This window comes from Talpa occidentalis, unplaced genomic scaffold (assembly GCF_014898055.3).
Source record: "Talpa occidentalis isolate TD23 unplaced genomic scaffold, MPIMG_talOcc4v2.1 talOcc4.13, whole genome shotgun sequence".
NCBI lineage: Eukaryota > Metazoa > Chordata > Mammalia > Eulipotyphla > Talpidae > Talpa > Talpa occidentalis.
Genome location: NW_023601322.1, coordinates 93,644,829 through 93,666,481, shown reverse-complemented (window position 1 = coordinate 93,666,481; position 21,653 = coordinate 93,644,829). Strand labels below are relative to the sequence as shown.

Genomic DNA, 21,653 nt, shown 5'->3' with positions numbered 1-21,653 from the left:
AGAGGAAGAGCAGGAGGTTGGCGCTAGGTAGCTCGCCCCTCTGCAGTGAGGGGAAGGGACGGTCATGCCAGCTCGATGTCTGGATGCCCATGTTGTGTGGGGAGCAGCCTCTGCCGGCCCCTTCCCTCTTGGAGACCAAGTCCTGGGCTGCCCAGAAGTCCTCCTGGGAAGGGTGTGTGACCTGCCCCGCTGCGCCCGGGGGGAGGGAGCAGTGTACTGGCTAGGCTTTCCCTGAATGCCAGAAGCTTCTTCCATCCCATAGAGAGCCCTTTCATCATTAGCAACTTATTACCCAGTTTATTCATAGAATTGGGGTGTTCAAGGTAATACTCAAGGCCCCAAAGTAGTTTCTGGGGATCTCCAGGTTCCTGGGGGGACAGCAGGAGAAAAATCCTGAGGGCAGGATGCCAGGAATGCTCAGGGCAGCTACTTCCCATGCAATTATGCCAAAGACCTGGAATATCAGCCAGTGCAAATTCATACTTTTTGGCTCTTTTGTTGTTCTAAAGAGGCCCGGAAGAATGAGGTGAGTGTGAATGGTCCCCCGAGAACTGAGAGTCACCGGGTGGGAAGGCACTGGGTGGCTGTCAGTGCTCCTCAAGCTCTGTCAGGGCTCCAGGTCTGCAGACACCTCCTCCTGGAAACAGGTGGGGCCCTGAAGTGCAGGCCCTCCCCGCATCAGGAAATAGCTCGCTCTCCCTGCTGTTCTGGACAGGATTGTCTGGTCACACGTTCTCACTGGCCGTTCCCTTTCTCTACCTGGACGTCTCAAGGTTTCCACACCTTTTCAACGCGCAGCCTGAATCGTCTTCTCACCACACACTGTGCCCCATGGCCCTGTCAAGACCCTGCTGGACATGGCCATGTGGATACCGGCGATTCCCAAGTCGTTACCTCCTTTCCAGACCTTTACTTCCGATGTGTGTGCCCCAAGCCCATTTAGGAATCTGTACTTCGGCCCCTCAAATGCACCTTGAACCAGACACACCCTCAGCTTTCTGAACCTCTTTCACCACCAGCCTCTCTGCTCTTGTAGTGTCTCCATCCTTGAACGGCCGCCCCATCCATCCCCTTGTCCAGGCAGAGAGTAACCCGAGCAGCACCTTGAAATCCCTCTTCCCACCCCTGCTGTCCAGTCTTTCAAGTTCTACCTATTTCTCCTTTTAAATGTCTGACACATCAGCCCAGGTCCTTCCTACCTCTCTGTCCACGTGGTCATTTCTTGTCCAAAAGAAATACCGCAAGAGTAGAGGGCCCACAGTGAGGACCCGGCCCATCTCCCCGGGCCCCGTCGAGACCTCTTTTGTGACCCCGTCCCCACAACACCTTCTCTCAGCAGTTCCAGATGGCCCTGCTCCTCCACTGCCAGCCCCTCCACACAGGCTGTCTCCTCCCCTGGAGCAACTGTCCCACTTTTGCTGCTGCTTCTTGTATCAGCTCTCAGCTCAACTATTATTTCTTAGGCTTCCCTGATGCTCATTTTTAGGAAAAACTCCTGTGTTCACATATATTCTACACCTGTTATTTAAAAGAACTTAGGAGTCTTGTATTTACAGATCTTTGTATGTGTTTGGTTAGTTTCCCTACTACTTAGCTCCACGGGGCCCAGCACCTCCCCTCTGCAGCCTGTACATGTGCACGGCATGTGGGAAACACTCAGTAAACAGCCGAACGACGGGTGGGGCCAGGACAAGAGAGATGCTCTCTGACTCCCCGCCCGGTGGCTTTTCCAAGAATCATTTTTCGGTGCTGACTGGACAACCTTTAAAAACCATGCAGCCATTTATAATGTAAATATACAGCAGCGGGCTTTCTTCTTGTCCCATCTTGTCTCCATCTCCCAAGTCCCTTCTCTTCCCGACCGCCTCATGGTGCCAATGGAGTCTCAAGATTCCAGCCCCAGCCTATTCTCAACTCCACTCTCTCCTCTCTGCCCATGTCGTCACCCCAGAGTCACAGTGTCTCCCCTCAGCAGTTTGCTCTTTGCCAGGGTCCAGCCTCGGCTTTTCAGGCCTGCCCTTGGCCATCAGACTCGTTCCCCTGGCTCTGAACCCAGGCTGGCAAGGCCCGGATCCTGTCGCTGCTCTGGAGGTGTGTGGGCTCTGCCTTCTTGCCAGCCGCCTTCCACGCATCCCCGGCTGTCCTGTATTTCAGACCTGCGATGCCAACACTGACCTCAAATATCTCCTTTGCATTTGTTTCTCTTGCATTCGTGGGCTTGAAGGGAGGCCCCAAGAGCTCTTTCAGCCCCAGGTCGGCCCCCGGAGCTCCTCCTTGGCTGAAGGGCCGCCCACAGCCAGTCACCAGTTCCCCTCTGTCCGTGCGTCTCCCACCCTTCTCCAGCAGAGCCATGGCACTGCCCGCAGTGAGGTCCGGCGGCTCCTGGGTCTCCACACCGCTCCCACCTTCACTGTACCGGGCGGAGCTGGCCGCGCTCCGGGTCACACGATCAGCGCCTTCGCTCTGCCTCGGCACCGAAGTCAATCGTAACTCTCTTCTTGAAAGGTCTTCCTACCCTCACCCTCTAGCTTCATCTCCAGACACCCTCCACCCGCTGCCCCCCCCCATCCCGGCTCTTGGACAATCCTTTCTGCAACCACAGCGAGGAGGAGCTTAAACCTCGCCAGCCCGCGGTGGTTCTTCAGGACCTCTTCCTTCTCCCGCACGGCCCCTCCTGCTGGGAATCTCCTCAGGCCTCAGCTGCAGTGTCTCCTCCTGGGTGCAGCCTTTCCCGAGTGCTCCAGACGCGGTGTCCGCCGTGATGGCGGCCCTCCGTGTGGTGTTCTCTCAGGAGAGAGGTGTCTGCCCAGGATGGGGCCCTTTTCTCTCTCCAGCTCTCTTCTACTCTTCAGGAAGCAAATGTCTGCAGATGCGGGCCCCTGTGCACCATGCGCGGACAGGCACAGCGTGTGCAAGGCGCGCAAGATCGTGTCTGATGGTGTCCGGGTGAGGTGCACTCGCAGAGAGGACACTGACGGCCCCGCACATGTCAGTCCGCAGAATCAGCACTTCACGTGCAGCCAGGGCACCTCAGAGGCGGGAATGATCCCCGAGTGTCCAGTAGAACAAGCTGGGTGGGCCTCGGCAGTGTGAGAAGCTTACGTTCCAAGAGAGCTGAGTGCACAGAAAGACCCTAGTTGTCGGGGCATTTCATCTGGGCTGGTGGTCCCTCTGGAGTCGGCCGGCATGCGGGGTGGGGAAGCGGGTGGACAGCACCGCCCGTGCCAAGTGAGCGTCGCTGCGGTCAATGTTAGCGGAGTGTCCCATCCCGAAATCTCGTAGTGGACTGTGCGTGGAAGCTTTTTCTTTCTTCATTGATCAAAAAGTGTGCAATGGACAAGCTAGGCCCTTCTGGGGTCCACATTCACAGCTCGGCAATTCTTGTCTCCCCGTGTCAGCACTTAGTTCCAGTTCATGCGGCTCCTGCTGCATTTCCCGGAAGTTTCGGGTAGCGGCTGCCGCAGACTTGACAGACAGGGAGGCCAGGAGACTTGCTGGAGTCACCCAGCAGATGCAGAAGTCAGGCCAGCCTGCGCCTTCATTTGGCCGTGGTGCCCATCTGCTGTGCAGTTCCCTGGTCCACCCTGCTTTGCAGCCCACGGCGCCCGTGCAATGTTCTGAAACCGTAAACTGAAACGAACCACCTCGACATCTTTGAACTCACTCTGGCAAGGTGACGGACTCCTTAATTACTGGGCCAGGGCTGTCATTAATCATTATACCGGTTTCACAAAACTAGGTGCCCCGTGGCTTTATTGTCTGTTTCCACGCTGCCCTTAACAGAAATAGCCGTTGGGCCTAGACTTAGGCAAACACACCAATTAGGATCATTTTCCTGCTCTTGGTACTTTCATCGCAAAAGGTGCCTATCAACTCAGTTATGTTTGGGATTTAATGTGTAATTAACAGCTTGCTACTAAGGGACTTTATTTCACTAGTTGAAGTTTAGTTAACATTTGGGAGAAATAATTGCCATGATTTTGGCTTTAAGAAGCAAAGGCATGGCCGATTCTTGAGCTGACTGCTTTAATAGCCTATAGTAACTTCCTTCAAACAGAAGACCTGTTGAAAAGTCGTTGTAAAGCTCACTTACCTAGAAGTCACCTGTTCAGTAACATCAGCTACCCACCCCCCCTTTTGAATGGCAGATGTCATCAAGATTAAAAAAAATAAATAAAAAAGGCATTCAAGCCACCTCAGTACTTTGCTCTCTAAAAACAGCTAGTAATTTTCCGAGCGTGAAACGTTAACTGAGGAAGAACTAGCTGACAAGAAACGATTAAGAAGGATGTAAGGACAAAAGCTGTTGGGGGTAGGGATTATTTAGTATAACTGAAAACAGGCTTATGTAGGATTTTCTTGGGTTACAAAATACGGCCCTTTCTTTCCTGAAATGATTCTGGATTAGAAGATAAAATAGACAATTTTTACAAATTTAAGGGAGATAGATGTGAGGTATTATGATGGTTTTCCTAAAAAATGACGGAGTGTAACAAAACTGTAAATGTCAAATAGAAACCTTGGCAGACGGGCGGATTCTGGCCCGGAGCAGGTACGTGGGGGGGGGGGGGCTTTTCCGGCACCCCAGCTGCCCGGGGAAGCTGCACACAGCACCGCCGTGAGCGCCGTCGGGCATTCTAAGGACTAAGATGCTGCATGAATCACATAGGTGTGGCGCCACTTCAGTTAAGGGCTGATGACATGGAAAAAAGATTTTAAAAAACAGGTCAAAGAGTCATCTCCCCTGCTTGGCTCGAAAATGAAAAGCGCCGCCTCTCGGCACGCGCGTCCATTGAGCTGCATGAGAAGGGAGAGACTTAAGCACCCTCGGGGGCACCTCTCTGTGGATACACCAGTGATGGTCAAATTTACATCCTCTACAGAAAAAAATCAAACTTGGAAAGAAAATAAGGAAACTTGGCAAATAGTGAGACTCAAGCATTTTAAATGCCGGGCACGTTCTCTGTGGCCTTTTCCCTGCTGCCACGGAGGAAATCCAGCTCTCCCTCAATCTTGGCGCTGTAACGATGCCAATTAGTGCTTCCAATCAACTTCCCGTCACCCTGCCCATAGATGGGCATGTATTTTTCGGGTCAAAAGTAAGTGTCACGGTGTCACTGCTCTGTCTCTGAGTCTGAATGTCCAGCAGCATAAAATATTGAGAAAGATCAAAATTGTATGCAGTCACCACAATAAGGCCCCCCCCCAATGTTTCTACCACTGCTGTTTAGCCTGTAGTTGGCTTCTTTTAGATAACTTACTTCATTCCTTTATGAAGAGCATAAAATTTGAGTTTAGTAAAAAATAGAATTCAATAGTCGACATATTCTTGGGTGAGCTTATAAATACACTGTCGTAAATAATTTAATGGGTAGATTTGTCAGTGTTCCCCGGGATCAAAAAGGCTGAAGAGCGTGTCCTCTAGGCTACAAAAAACATGTCTTTGCCAGTTTTGCGAAAAGAGAAAAGCCAAAAACCTATCAAAATTAACTGAACTGTAAATGTGCATGGCTTTGTTTTGGGGGAAACTCTAGGCCGAGTAGTAAGGATGTGCGAAAATGGTCACGTGCGTCCACAGGGAGTGTCACCTGAGATTGCTGAAGGGCTTTCCCCCTGCTCTCCGGGGTCACAGCAGCTCTTTGTCACATTTCAGCATTTTTCACACCAATGAGAACTTCATTGAGGTGAAATGAAGTTGTTTTATTACCTACCACTGGGAAGACATTTTAACCCTAACACAGTCGTGTCACTGTGTGGGCAAGTGTTAAATATTTCTGCCATTAGGGCCCACACCCCTTGCCTAGACCACCAGGCTCCCACAGCAGACCCCAGGACCACCCCGAATGTGAGTGGCGCCGCCTGTCAATTCTAATCGCACACGCTCTCATCAGCCTCAGCTTCAGCAACTGCTTCGGCTTTTACTATAAAGTCTGTCACCTTCCAAGCCACACTTTCCGGTCCATGAATTGCAAAGACAGGTCAGTGAAATGGGAGGAGACGCCCATTCGCAGAACATCCTGGAGTCCAGTCTCAGTCATAGGTCATTTGAAAGTGCTGGAGCATCTATGATCCGCTGTGGATTATGTGTCATTATATAAATATTATTTATTATATAAAATAATAAGTGTTACATTTATATTTATATTATATATCATATAATATATGGACATATTTTATTATATTATTTAATATTAAATAAGAAATATTATTATATATATTAGGGAACTAGTGACAGTTCACAGGATACATAACTCGGGAACAGAGCGGCCCCCTTATTTGTGACTTCTATTTCTGCATCTTTGTGACCCGCTGCCCATTATCTGAGGTCGAGGCTCCAAAGGAAAAGCTGGCATCCAGTCAGGTGTTTTGAGAGCGTGTTCACACACCTTTGATGACAGTATACCATTAGGCTCAGTGTTATTCTCTGCATCACACTTTGTCATAGGCATGTGTGTATAGAAGCCACAGAATCTGTACAAGTCACTTTTGTGTGAGGTTGTAGGCATCCACTGGGCGTCTCGGAACATACCCATGCAGATAAAAAGGGACAACTGCGTGCTTATTCTTTTGGAAAATTCGCGGGAAATGATAACCTCTGTGGCTAAGTCCCTTCTCTGGTCTGTGTGGTATTGAGGGGCACTGATGACCACAGTGTCCACTGCTGTAATGAAAAGGCTCAGCTGTCGTCAGCGTGGGTCAGCATCTGATGATTGGTCACACTTGCAAGACTGACTTAGGTTTGGAGGAAGGTTACTTCCATACCTCACTGGTAGACACACACACACACACACACACACACACACAGTGAAGTCCTTTAACTCTTGAAATGTCTCTGTGCATAACAGTCACTTTTTACTAAAGTGCTATATTACCCACTTCAGTTCTGGGATGTTCTCATCTCAACTCAGCTTACACACTTAATTGAACTGTACTTGTTGGAATATCTTGGTTAAATTTTACAGGCCTGGTAGTTACTCTTTTTGTGAACCATCTACTTCAGACCTAGCGATATAATATTCTCCTATATTATTATTAAAAACTGACTTGACTTGTTGGCTGTAAGCGATGAACCAATTATTTCTCTTATGTCAACTGAGGTCCAAACAGTAGGAACAATTCTCCATAGAGAGTAATTGAGATAATAGGGAGATGATATCTTGGAAGTTCCATGTAACAGGGGGTGAGCCACAGGAGGGCCCATGAAGATTATTTGGGGCCGTGCATAGGCAGATCACACACCACACCACAGAGGAGTGAGGTGTAACTTGAAAAAAAAAATTAATGAGGAAATTACTTTTTCTCACTTGAAAACAGACTGGTCGTGGGCTTTTTTGCCTGTCCAACCTTTTCCTAACACCCAACATTCTTTAACACATGTCATCAGTATTTGCTGCCCACACTGTAGACAGTCACTTGCAGTGCTGTCATTAAGCAGCAGGAACACACAAGTCTCACACTTAAAATTTAACACCTGTCAAGATAGTGTTTTTTGAGGAACAATGGGTCATCACAGTCCTGAAGACTGACATTTATGGTTTTTGAGACATTTTCCTTGAGGAGTATTTAATTTTACACTGATAGGCTCTTTGTAAAGTATGTATTTCACATTTGTGGAGAAAAACTTGAGAGAATCAAGACAGTCCCCGTTTTTCCAAGTGCTTGGAACCAACCAGGGGAAAAGATCCGCCTAAACGAGGAGACTGAGTCATGACTAGAAATGGTATATTTAACTGGAAACAAGACAGGTCTCTGACACAGGACAAAATATGTCTTGAGGTAGAAACCTCCTAATTCATTAATATATTGAATACCTACGTGATGATACCATGCAGGCAAAAAGCAGTGAGTTAAAATGGAAGATGGGAGAGGGACTCTGAATCAGGTCTCCTTCACTGTGGTCTAGCAACAATCCCTTAGCTCTCCTTGATGTCAACCTCTGCATCGTGAAAGGAAGAAACCACTGTTTGTCTCATCCAGAGCTATCGTCATCAGAAGAGCTAAGAGCAACCGAAGCGCGTTCCTTCTACGGCATCTGGAAGGCAGCATGCCACACCTGGAGCTCCGAGACCACAGGGAGCAGAACAATGTTCAACAATGAAATGAGATCATCTCGTGTTAGAGACACACCGCTTGACAACTACCTTAACCAAAAGGAAAAAATGAGTTTTAATATCTTAGAACGCAAAAACAGAAACATTAGCATAGGGAAGGCAATAACAGATCAGAGAAAAAAAAAATGACCAAGGGAAAAAAAGAACTGGTTTACTGAAAATAGAAACTGGGAAAAAACAAAACTGACCAAATCTTAGTTAGATTGGGGCCTCCCTGGTGGTGCAAGCAGTTGAGTGCAGCATTGTGAAGCTGTCCGCAGCCTCCGCAGTGCTGATTCGATCCTGGCCAGCCAGGGAGATACCCACATGGTGTGGCAGACCTCTCCTGTCGCGCCCGCTGCTCCCCTCAGCAGTGCATTTCAGTCACTCTGCCTGTTCTGTTCCCTGCTCTAGTCTCTGGTGAATCCTCTCACCCTCCTGCACATCTGGCCTGTACCCTGGTTCTTGTATAAATAAATAAATCTTTAAAATAGAAAGAGAAGCCCCCAAATCAGCAATTAGAGAGGAGACACTATACATGACACTAGGAATACAAAGGATCCTAAGACACTGATACAAACAATTATATAGCAACAAACTGGGTAATCTGGAAGAAAATGACAAATTCCTAGAAAGAAATAACCTACTAAGACTGACTCCTGAACAAATGGAAAATCTGAATATACCGAGGCTAGAAAGGAGACAAAGAAAATTCCAAGACGAGGTGACTTCACTCTAATGGATTCTTCCAAATATTTAAAGAGGAATTAACACCTCTAACAAAAAATAATGAGAGGCAACACTTCCAAACTCATTTTCTGAGGTTAGCACTGCACCCGTACCAAAGCCAGAAAGGACATGAGAAGGGAAGAAAGTTGCAGGTCACTACACCTGATGAACAGGGATGGAAAATTTCTCCACAAAATCCCCGCTTCAACAGAACGTATATTTATTTAACGGCAGCACCAATTCAGGAGACTCTATCTGATATGGGCTGTGACGTGGGACTAAGAAGAGGGAGCATGGGGCCCTCCCCCCAATCACAGCGGCAGTGTCGCCAGGAGCGTTTCCAGCAGAGCTTCACGGAGAGAAGACAAGGAAGGAAACAGAGGGAGAAAAGCAAACCCGCACAGGAAGCGCCAAGGAAGAAACGACAGCACCAGACTAGAGGTCAAAGAGCGAAGCTCAAAGAATACCTCATAAAGGTGCTTTTTGTAGTGGAGAACTCAGTAAAGCACGTTTTAAACACTTTCTAAGAAAACTCGATCCATCTTGCAACACGTGGTCCCTCACTGTGTGTCTCCACTGCGAAGGGGACTGTGTGAGAATGTTGCACCTCCAGGGAGGTCAACCAGCTGCCGCAAACTTTAGAGTAATAAGCCACATTGTTATTTCATATTTGAGTTGCCAGAGGCCAAGACCATGCTATGAAACTGGGCTTGATCCTGAGGTCAATGGGGAGACACGCTCACTCACACGCTCACTCACACGCTCACTCACACGCTCACTCACACGCTCACTCACACGCTCACTCACACGCTCACTCACACGCTCACTCACACGCTCACTCACACGCTCACTCACACGCTCACTCACACGCTCACTCACACGCTCACTCACACGCTCACTCACACGCTCACTCACACGCTCACTCACACGCTCACTCACACGCTCACTCACACGCTCACTCACACGCTCACTCACACGCTCACTCTCAAACACCTCGGAGGGGGCAGCAGGCAGGGGAGGCCTGCTACGCCCTATGAGGTTAGCTCCCTGCCCGGGGATCGAACTCAGGCCGTGGTGGTGATAGCGCTGAAGCTTAACCCCTAGGGCACCCGGGAAGCCGCTAAACTGCAGCATCAGGATTCCCTCTTCAGGAGCTGGAGAGAGAACCTGATGGGAATACGGCTCACCGGGGCCTAAAGAGCCTCTCCAGGGCCAGATGCACCGAATCAGCCAAATTCACTAAGGAAGCCTCTCACTGTTTACTTCTAACTTTCGGGTTATAAATCACAAACGGGTGCTTCTCACTTTTAATGACTCCATGTAGGCTTAGCTTGGAAAATGCAAGTGCTAGTCCCACCAATTCCTTTTGAACGAATCTGAGATGCCACTTTAAAACACTGTCGCTTTTGTGAACTGAAGATTCATGCTCCTCTCTGTGTACCTGCAAAGCGTGCGGAGAGCAAAGCGAGGATGGGCCGCGTGAACTCTGGCGAAGAGCGACTGACGCCTTGGAGGGATAACGCACAGGTGAGGAGGGGTGACCCTAGAACCCTAAAATGTATACACTGTCACCCAAGGGTCCCTCAAGACTATTTAATACTAAACACACCCCTCGCTGCCCACACTGTAGACAGTCCCCTGCAGCGCTGTCATGAAGCAGCAGGAGCACACAAGTCTCACTCAACATGTCACGCCTGTCAAGAGAGTGTTGCTTTGAGCAACCATGAGTTGGGTCATCACCGTCCTGAAGAGTGACCTAGTTCTTGAGACATTTTCCTTGAGCGTTTAATTTGACACTATAGGCTCTTGGTAAAGTATGCATTTCGCGTTTGTAGAGAAAAACCTGAGAGAACCAAGACAGTCCCAGGTGAGCCGGGTTTTCCAAGTGCTTGGAACCCACCAGGGGAAAGGATCCGCCCACACGAGGAGAGCGGGTCACTCCTAGATGGTCTATTTAACTAGAAACAAGACCAAATATGACTCACGGTAGAAACCTCCTAATTCATGAATGACTTGAATACCTATTTAATGTCACCATGCGGGCAAAAAGCAGTGAGTTAAAATAATCTTTTAAAATCCACAATTTAAAAGAATGCTGTTAAGTCCATAAAAATATTAAATTTTAAAACAATGTGCACCCTGTACGTGGACAGCTTCTGGTTTTCAGCAGGCTGGACTCTGAGACCCAGATGTAGATGTTCGCATTTATTCACAAATGACTTAGGACATAAGACCACTGATGCGGACGGAAAAACCCAGGTCTCTTTGGACTTGCAGGCTCTGGTCATTGTGAACCTCTGGGCTTATCCCATCTACTTGTGGGAAAACATAGCTGGAAAAAGAATTTTCCTGAGTAACTGCCCTAAGCAGGCATTTACCAACCAGTATCTGTAGTCAACAGGCTGTATTACTGTTGGGCAGAGTCCTAGGAAATTGTCATGTTGAAGGTAAAAAACAGCTCAGCACTGAGAGGATCATTTTCACTGTAAAAACGAGTCAGGTTTACATGAATAGTTGGATCCTATGTTCGATAAAGGGTGAGGCTGGAATTCAAACTTATTATGTTTAACACTAAATCCATCCTCCATCCACAAAAAGATTTGTAAAATGTGTATTTTCTATAGTTTTAGTTGCTAATTTATGAGGATGAGGGGCAGGCTGGACACGTGTGGACACGAGTGTAAGCCTATAGAAAGGTGTGATGTGATCATAACGTAGAGGCCTGGAGTCATTTCAGTGGCTTCTGAGGCGTGGCGCTGTGGGTAACTACTAAGCTTCCTTCCTCCATCAATTACATGCTCCTTCTATTGTCAACGGTGGTCTAGACAGACACTGTGCATATAGCTGGGGACAGCATCTTTGCCCTGAAGAAACGTCAGTTCTAGAAGAGTAAGAGAGACAGGAAGCCAAGAAGCAAAACCAATTTTTCAGGTAAATGATAGAAGAGGAAGAAAAGGCAGGACTGGATTTATAGGGACACAATTGAAGAGAGTCATAAAGGAAGAGCTGAACCTTTGATCAGAGACTGAGGAAGAGTAGAAGTTGGAAGTCACGTGGCACCTGCATGGGGACAGATCAGGCAGGAACTGGCAAGTGCGGGATGCGGAGGCAGGTGCGCGGTCGAGTATGTTTCAGGGATGGTGAGGGATACGGAATGAGGCGGCGAGGCCAGATGGCCAAGGGAGACAGAGCTGGAGGCGGCCATGATCACCGAGGGGCTTCTTCTCCCTTCTCCGAGTGGCTTTGACACTCACGGGAGAATACAGAGCAGAAGCAACGTAGGCCTCGCCTCCCTGCATTCCGGGCTGTGAGTCAACGCAAGGCAGGTGATGTGCCGGGATCTTGGAGGAGGGTCATGCAGCTCATGAGTAGGAGCCAGTTTTAAAATCATGCATTGCAGAAGAAGACCTCTTAGGAGCTGCTGGCCGACTGGATGGAGCGTAGAATCAAAATGGAGGAGACAGACAAAACTCTGTAATGATGACCCAGGAGTGTTTAAGTGATGAGAATATTAACAAAGTCACGCCAAAGAGATGTTTGGAACACAAATGAAAGATGCCGGGAGCTGTGCATTAGGAGGAAAGCAATTAGATGGACACACAGTGTCCGTGTGCACTGGCACGTTCCAACAGGATTTCATCTAACTTATGTGACATGCAGTCTTTCTAGAGATCATTGTCATTTGTTTTTAAAGAAAGCACAGTTGAATAGTTTGGGAATGTTCCCACCTCAGTGTATTTAAAAGTATTCTGTTGTAAGGAGATCAGACCAGCCATCCAAATGCATTTTCATATTGTAAATTGTTTCTCGGGGTACTGAGGTGCCCACGTGTCTGTCACTTGCGGGATGGTATGATGCAGCAGAGACGTTCACAGTGGAATCAATCACAACAAGCCCAATAACTACAGCAATCTTTTTGTACCACTCAAGAGACTTTTTTGAATATTATGGATTGGCCAATTATGCTGAACATTAGCCAAGGCAAAATGTTACACTTATTCATATCCAAAAAAAAAACCACAAAAGTACAGATTACCTGAAACATTGTATTCCAGCGGTATGGAAGACTTTTAAGTCTACCTGCGCCAGCACATGGAATTTCATTGAGAATGATACTGCCAGACTGAGAACTCCTTGAAGGAAAAACTAAGTCCTTTTCATTTCAACCCTGTCTGTCTGGTGTCTAGCACATAGTAGGTATTCAATCATGTTTTTTTTTTTTTTTTTTTAAGAGCACCTACACCTATTTCAAATGAAGGTCTTGTGCTTCCCAAATTTTCTAGATTGGCTCATACATATGTTCAATAAAAAATGTGAAGGAAGTACATATTATTCCTTCTTTTGGAATTACCTGGTCCTGGCCAGAATAAAGAATTGTTTCTCTTTTCTAGGCTCGATGATGATCGCAGGCAGTGTGGCTGGTGCTGACTTGGCACACTTAAACTTGGGGTTCCCAGTATTTACTGCCCTGCGCTGCAAAGTGACATCTACTATTCCAGATTCCAAAATACAAATCTTTGTTTCTTAGTCTCTTCAACTAAACTCCTTCAACCAATAATGCTTTTTCTTCTCCTTGTAATAACTTATTTTTCTTATTTAATACAGGGATTTGAAATTAAATGACCTATAACCTGACACAATATTACAAGTGCAGAGGAATAAGATTTTTTTCTTTGACTACTTTACATCTAATTTTGCCTGAGCTAATCCATACCCCCCAAAAAAAAATACCATTTCACTGACTTACAAAAAATATCAGTAAATGATACAGGCATGTAACTTCACATAACTTCTAGGTATATTTATTGGTTGAAAAAAAATACAAACTTATTTACTAAAGCATTTTTTCTAATAATTCAGATTGCATAAAATTCATAATAAAAACAACTACTACAAAGAAATTCATGAGGTCAAACAATGTTAGATATTAAGTACTTTTATACAATAGATACATGAAAAACAGACTCATAATAATGCTTCCTGGACTGTTTAAAGTACTAATTTTATAGTCCATCATTGCTATGACATTGGGATATACAGGTAAGTGGACACCATTCCCCCTACTGTGATACTACTCCCTAAAACTGCACCAGTTTATTCCTTTGCATTAAATGTCTTTCTGTCATTACTCTGACTACTTTATTTTGATATCTATGTCATTTTATTCCATATATTACGTAAAACTGCATATACTTTAAAAATAAAACAGGAGCTCTCATGACAATCTGTTCACTAATAGCAAGGTAAGGGAAAACCTACAATTCTGTTAGCTAAGTTTCCTTATCTAAATTCTGTAGCCTCTGAACCACACAGAAATCATGTAAATTGATCACAGCAAGCTGGACAAATGCCGGAACTAGCAGCAGACTGTAGACTCCATGCAGATTCTGAGCGTAGTAAATCGGGCCATGTTTATGCGGTGAAACATGCAAAGAGGTTTTCCTCTCCATCTGCGCAACTGCCTAACAATGTAAATTAGATCTTGCTGACTCTGAAATTTTGGATACTATAACCTGTGAATCTAATGCCTTCATCTTTCCCCTTACATATATATATATATGAAGTAGAACCCACGAACAGTAACTGTTACTATATTTTTAAACTCTGAATTATCGGAATGTATTTAAAGTTTCACCGGTGGTTTCATCAAGCTTGAGTACCTGATGGCGGGAACGTTCCATACACACAGCTGCTGAGTATGTTGGCAGTAATTAGTAAACCGATGCTGTCTATTTACTGTGGACTTCTTTAAGACTTCATACAGAGTTTAAAAACTTGCTAAAAGGTTTATTAATAGGGAGTGAGCTTATGGTTTTCTAATGAAAAGATGAGTATGAACATGTTTTTGGACTTTCAGTTTGAACAACTTTGCTCAGGTTGGGATAGGCGAAAGGTTTAGGCCCTTCATCGGCGTGTAGGGATCAACCAGTGTGAGGCTGTCGGTCACAGAAGCTAGCAGAAGACAGAGGGCAGAGGTGAAGCAAAGGAACGCGAGGAAAAAAAATAGGAAAGTGAAGACAGTTATAAGAATGTTTCCGAAACCTTTAACAATGAAATGTTGGATCACCAACCCGAGAGAAGTTGTTCCGCACACATGGCAGGGCCCCTAAGCACTCTGAACCTAGGGGGATGGCGCCCTCAGTCCTAAAGTCACATCTCCAGGGCTTTTTTGATTTGCAGATTCTCTTGGAGTGAGCAACACAAGCAAGACAAGGGCTGACTTACAGACGCCTCATGGGGGCCTGAAGACCTGGGGGCGGGGGGGTACAAGGGGTCTCCTGCCTGGAACCTTCTACACAGAGACAAAGGCGCTGCGGAAAGACACCTTGAGAAGAGCTGAGGTGAGTGAGCGGTCCTCACGCCGCCCGCCCAAGGACAGACTGAGAAACACACACCCGGGGGCTCCTGAGGGAGGTGATTCTGCAGATCCATCAAGACCACCACCTCCGGTTGCTCGGTGACGGCCCCCAATCAAGGGAGCAGGGTGTCAACATCTTTGCCCTTAGCGAGTTTGCAAAAGGCCCAGCTACGAGGCTTCGTGATCCTGGCCTATTTGTCAGCGAAAAGAAAAAGGGAAACAAGGAAGCAGCGCCCAGGCGGTCAGTCTCCCAGCACATCATGCAGCTCGTGGGCCCCGCTCTGGAGGCCCAGGCCTGTGAGACAGAGGGAGGCAGCAAGAGATCCGCCCGCTGCTGGCTGGTGAGCTGAAGCGAGATGCCGGAGCAGGAGGGACAGGAGGTCCCTGGAATTCCGGGCAGAGCAGAGGCTGGAGCGAGCCGATGCAGGCCCGCCGGGAGCAAGGAGCGACTCTGAGCAACGCAGCGGGCGGCCCGGAGCTGGACAGGCAGCGCGGCGAGCAGCGACAGGCCCCGCCAAGTGTGGCCGCAGCCACGAACCCAAGGCCAGTCTTCGCGTGTCTACAGAGCCGCGGCGAGCACTACCTCGCCCGGCTACTGAGTCAAGGCTACGGACGACAGCCGCTCCAGACCTGAAATCAACGAGAGCAGGTGTTTCACTAGAAAGCATGCCAAGTGCAACGGCTACTTCAACAGCGCTAGTTAGGCCTGAGGACAACGCGTCTTTTGACAACAGACTGTTCTTAGAGGAAACCCTTTCGCTTGTCAGTAGCTACACGGGCACGGTGCTTCCACACCAAGATTCCCATTTGCTGCTACAGTGGCAGGATCTCTCGCCCCGACTTTGTCGCGGGTCTCCACTGATACAGCAGTTGGCATAAGACTTGGGTTTTGAAGAGAGGACAAAAGTAGGAAATTGCTAAAAAAGTTTGACATGTTTTGAGGTCTACAGAAAGTTCTCCAGGAACTTATTGCAGTAAGTTTTCCTGGGGTTTACGGAATTAAATGATTGAGGTGGCCAGAATGAACTCAAGACGCGGAGCTTGGGGAAAGCTCTGGAACAAGAGAGTTTACAGAGATGCTGGGGAGCGCAGGCCAACATGAGGCACTCAGTAAATACTTACATGCTGGAACACCTGAGAGCAGACCCTGAGCTCAGGAGTAGCGCATAGATTGGGGCCTCGTGAAAACCCAAGATCATTCAGAACAGAAACTAACAAGCAGCAATCAGGAATATGGCCCCTCAAGGCCTCCCTGGCTGTGTACTGCGAATCTGCCTTGGCTGGGCCACCAAAATGTGTTCATTTTCCCCTCTGTTTCTTTGCAGCGGACAGGATGCAGAGGCTGCCACTGCCAGGTTCGTCCCTGCAGATGAGACAGACCATGTACTTACTGCCTTGGTGTGGGGAGGATCTGATCGACACGCCAAGGAAACAAGGAAGTCTAGGTGCAGGTGTCTGTGGGCGCCGGTGACTGCACCAAGCAGCTCACACTGGGTATGTGCTGTCAAGACCACGTTGAAACGTGGTGTCTCGCCCTCATAGCAAGGTCGCGTGCAGAATGGAGGGGATGGCAGGAGAGACACAGCAGTTTGAGAGCTGTGATCTCATAGACAGGTGATCGTTGGGGCCAGGCTATCATGAATTTCTTCTGATGAGTGGAGCGCTTCCTGCACAGTAAGCATGCTGCAAAGGCATCTGACAGTCTGCCATACCAGTGACGGCACAGGGGACATTTCCAAGTCTTGTAAGTCTCCATGTTTTCTGGCCTTGTCCAGTGTTCAACAGGGTAGCCACCAAAGGGCTGCAGGGGCTATGAAGACAGCCCCGCGAAGCCTGCAGGCTAGGCCCATGACTCTGGGACCATACCCAAGCTAGTCAAGAGGACTCGGTAATAATACCTTGAGTTTGAACAAATGACACGTGTTGGGTTCACTGATCAAGAGGACATGTCAATATTATGCTTAAATTTTCTAAAATTTGGTGTAGACTCAGCGTAACTCTACAGCAAATACTGTATGATTTTGCGAAACCCTGTCCATTCCCAGAGGTAAGATGAAAGTCACATCATTGCGATGTGAAGTGGGCTGCTGGCCGAGAACTGGGGATATCATTTTATTTGGCCCAAACAATTCGAAGGTAAGATGGACAAAGGCTGCTTACGCCTGCAGATTTATAGCTTAGTAGCAATCAACCTTGATGCAGTGAGGAGATACATTCAGGGGAGAAAGAGCATTTGGGAAAACCCAGTTTCTGATCCCCGGAGAACACATTCTTGGGACGAGGAACTGGGCTGCTGCGGTGCTGGCCTTCTTCTCAATTTGCTCAGTTATTGTAAGATTCCCTCTCTTCCTCCCTCTTGCTCAAGGGAAGAATGTGGAAAATCACAAACATTTTGTTTGGCTGAAGGAGTTAATGAATGTAAGAGGCTTTCTGAATCTCTGAAAAAACACATCTGCTTATTCACCTCAGGGGGAAAAGTACCTATTGGGACGGGCACCAGTGGTTTATGAACTCAAGTTCAAATTTTACCTCCAGGGGAAGGGAGAGAGGGACAGACCTGGTAGAGAAAAACATGCAACCGAGCTACTCGGCTTTCGTTTCTACAAGAGGACAGCTGCCTGCCCTTCAGTGACCTCGCTCAGGGCACCGATGACACAAGAGGGCGCGTCCTCATGGTATCAGCTGCTGAGTTCACCCGGAGGCAGAAGTCAGCAAAGGTGACTGGCAACTAACGACCCACAGCCATTTTCACTTTATAAATAGTCTAGATGTCACCGACCTGAGAATTTTCAGGTTCTCGATTGTATAACATGAACACGATTTTTTCAAGACTGTATCTTACCGAAGCCACCTGTGCAGTTAAAACCTACGACGGTACTATTAAACAGTCCCAGCTAAAGTTCAGTTAGCTGGTAGATCAGTTCTGAGTTTACTTCTACTTCTTTCTCCTTAATACCTGCATTTTCAGGATCCTGATCGTTACCATTCTTGTTTGCAATGGTGTCTAGACAGGAGGCCTGCAGACAGCGGGTGCTTAGGTATGCTGAAATGCACACGTGAGACTAGACAACTGCAAAAGCAATGGTAAGAACACTCACACTTCAGAAGCAGTCAGGAGTCCAAAAAGAATCAAGCCAATGGCTCACGTCTGTTTGTGCGCGGAGACGCAGAGGGCCCTGGAGAGTGGCCAGTGCTGCTTCCTGCTCAGCTACAACCTTGGACCACTGTACTCCATGGGGCACAAGAACAGACCAGGAAAGCACAGGGGACTCGGGTAGCAGGCTTCCAATGCAGAACCCCATGAGGGACCCATGTAAGTCAGACAAAAAATCATTCTCTTCATTCACCATTCTTGATATCCACTGTTTCCCACACACGTGCATGCATGTTGGTAAAGCCTCATTACTACACCCCCTGTTGTCTATCATTCAAAACCAAAAAAAAGAACAATGTGGAGAAACACTGACCACCTTAGTTCAGCTAAGCACTTGAAATATTTTTATGTTTTGTAGCATCAGCCTAGCTCCTTGACTTCATAGCTATTTAAAAGCAAACGTTCTTTTCTGACACAAAGGTAGGGAACTCTGAGTTAGGAGATTTCCATTTCTGGTTATATCATACCTTTCACATCTTCATCCTCAATTGTTGTATTTGAACTCTCAGTTGACTCCTGTGGAGAGGAAAATAGAGTTTAAGTTGCAGACAATCAATAGCTTGGTTTGTGTTCCCTCTTAAAAAACAAGTGATGTTTTTAGATCATGCACAATCCTTCGGCAGGCTGTGAGCAGATGCTGACATGCACATGGACAAATACATGGTTTTAACAGAAAACAGTGCCACAAACACTTCAAAAAAGGAGTACTCTGGTTGCCTGATATCAGGCCAATGTAGGTGATTTGCAGAAGCAGCTGAAGTATGCAGCTTATTCGGACACCCGTGTAAGGATGTCTTTATGTTACAGTGACCATCTGGTAGGCTGCTGTGAATGTATTGATGAGAAAGGAAATATATTAGACTAATGAATGTGAGTCTTAAAATAGGACAATTTCTAGTGTTGCCTTTCTAGAAGGCACTAGATCATGCACCAAATTCAGCCTTTGTCTGCCTCACTCCTTTGTAGAGAGAGCATTTGTTGCATCACTTCAGGTGCAGGGTGCTCACTTGGAATTTGCTGAAAGTGCTTTTAAGAAGAATTGCCATGAGTGTGATCAGCACAATGGAATTTTAATGAATAATTTACTTTCAGGGGTAATTAGATTTTTTTCTTTCATTTTAAATTAGAAATAACTGGCTCTTACAGATAAGAAACCTCTCCCATAATGAAAAGACAAAGCTATTTTCTTTATAAAATGACAAATGAAGTTAGAGATTAGTAAGCGTATTTCAAAAGGACACTATAAGTACTAATATTAAGATACAGTCCTTACAATGCTCTGATGAATTTTTCCCCTAATAAAAATACTTTCTAGCAAAGAAACTTTTTTATGACTATTACTAAGAAACCCTCTCCTACTTGGACTGATGAAAGGTGAAGGCTGAAAAAAGGATTTTGCAAAATGATGCAAAATCCCAGAGTCCTTTCAGAGATTCCGTAGTCAAAAAAGTGATCGGTTTACGTCAATGTCAGATATAATACTTAAACCAAAGGGAGAGACTAATCAAAGATGTGTCCAGAGTCTCCGTACACACAAAACCAAAACAAGGAATGTTCATGCTTTTTTTTTTGTGACCTAGTATTCAAATGGAAGCTCAAGATGAAGGTAAATCCATGCACTGTAAAAATAAACTCATGTAGATAAGCAAGAGAAAATCATGCGGCAGCTCTTACAAACGATAGACCTAGAACTATCGAAGTGTCCATTCCAGCTGTTACGCTTGGCCTTTCAGTTGCTAATGATACTGGAAAAAAATTGTCCTCACTTGTGATGTTCTGGGCTACCTCAAGTCTTTTAGGGACTTAGAACACCTATAGTGTCAGACTATACAACCTCATGTTACAGACCATAACACGTCCTGGTTTTAGTGATTATGATACTGCTCAGCTACATCTCAGACTAAGGAGAAGTAAGACCCGTAACAGTACTTTATGACATTTGTTCTTTACTACTAACTGCTTGTCCCTCCCCTTGGAGATAGAATAACGTATGAGAATACTGAAAACATTCAGAAAATGTCCACTTTGACACTGCACACAAATACTGTTATTAAATGGGTAGGAAACAGTCTTCTTTCAGCATAAGGAGTTAAATGGCTGCTACTGAAATGCTTGTCAATCAAAAACATATCTTACAAGGACTGAAACTCCTGATTCTCAGATTCATGCCAAACAATGAAACAACAGGGAAATTAACAGACGACGACAGGATGAATAGAACTCAAAAGGAACATGAAGTTATAAACAGATACTCATGAACTCGGTTGATAGTTTCGATGCGCGAGGATGACAGAGCAAGAAACTGTAAAATGTCATGCAGAAGATACATCTACGGTACAATGCAGACAGGCAGGGGTGAGAAGAGACCAGAGGGAATTCCTTAAGATACACAGTCATCTCGACAAAACGACTTCGACTTGCGCGGACTAAGCCCATCATTCATTTCTCTTACAGGGTATCATCCCTTTTTTGTTTTGAAAGAAGTAGGTGTCATAAGGTTCTAGGCAAGTCAGGCCCCAAAGAAAGTATGATAGAAAAAAGGTGAAGGACTTTCTTTTCTCTGTTTAGATAGTGAGTTTTGCATGGACTATTGGATGAGGTGTGTGATCTCGTTCAAAGCAAGATGATGTTGATTCTTTCTGAATACCTTGTTTCCATCAGGGTTGTGGATTACAGTAGTTTGGGGCTCCTGAGTGAGAACAAAATAGAGAAAGAAACAGTTCGCATTGGTAAGTACATTCTTCGCGAGTCGGGGGCACAGAGCAGAGGGAGACATGAGCTTAAGCGATGGGAGCTACTGCCAGAGGTTGGGCTGACAAGGTCTGATGAGGGGGCTCCGTGGTGGAGCCTGGGAGGCAGGACAGCCCGCTGGCAGCGGCAGCATGCAAGAGACCTTATTCGCGATGGGCACAGATGAGGCTTTGAAGTGTGGACACCCAAAGAGGCACTGACTGTTTCACCAATTCTAAACCAGACAGAGCTTTCCTTTCTCTAGTGAGGAGGCTGTTGATGTCCATTCCATACAAAACTGGCCAAGGAGACAGCAGGTCAGAGCGCTGTCAAAGCCTTTGTGAAAATTTTCGGATGTGTTGCTTTGATAGTTACAGCGTTGCTATAATGAATACCCCCATAAATACCCTTGGAAGTCACTGGAACACACTTTTAACAATATTGCGGGGAGGGAATTCATTTCAAGTGTGCTCCGATGTGTACAAGAAATTCTGAGGAAAATGTAAGTGGCTCATTGAGAGGGGTCTAGACCCAATTACATCCTCACGGCCATTCAAGTCTTATTGCTACTGGCTGACATCTCTTCTGCTTT

General features: G+C 46.6%; 1 protein-coding gene across 9 annotated transcripts in view; it reads right to left on the bottom strand.

Annotated features, from left to right (window-relative positions):
• The window catches only part of CAMK2D (calcium/calmodulin dependent protein kinase II delta), a 259,262-nt gene that overhangs the window by 13,799 nt on the left and 223,810 nt on the right, over positions 1–21,653 (bottom strand). For 5 of the 9 annotated variants that reach the window (XM_037509537.2, XM_037509534.2, XM_037509536.2 and 2 more), the window contains exon 14: positions 18,799–18,847. In XM_037509537.2, the coding sequence (XP_037365434.1) occupies positions 18,799–18,847 (49 nt within the window). Of the gene's footprint in view, positions 1–18,798; positions 18,848–20,978; positions 21,021–21,653 lie in introns of all 9 variants that reach the window. The other 4 variants (XM_054694548.1, XM_054694550.1, XM_054694545.1 and 1 more) reach the window with 1 other exon arrangement.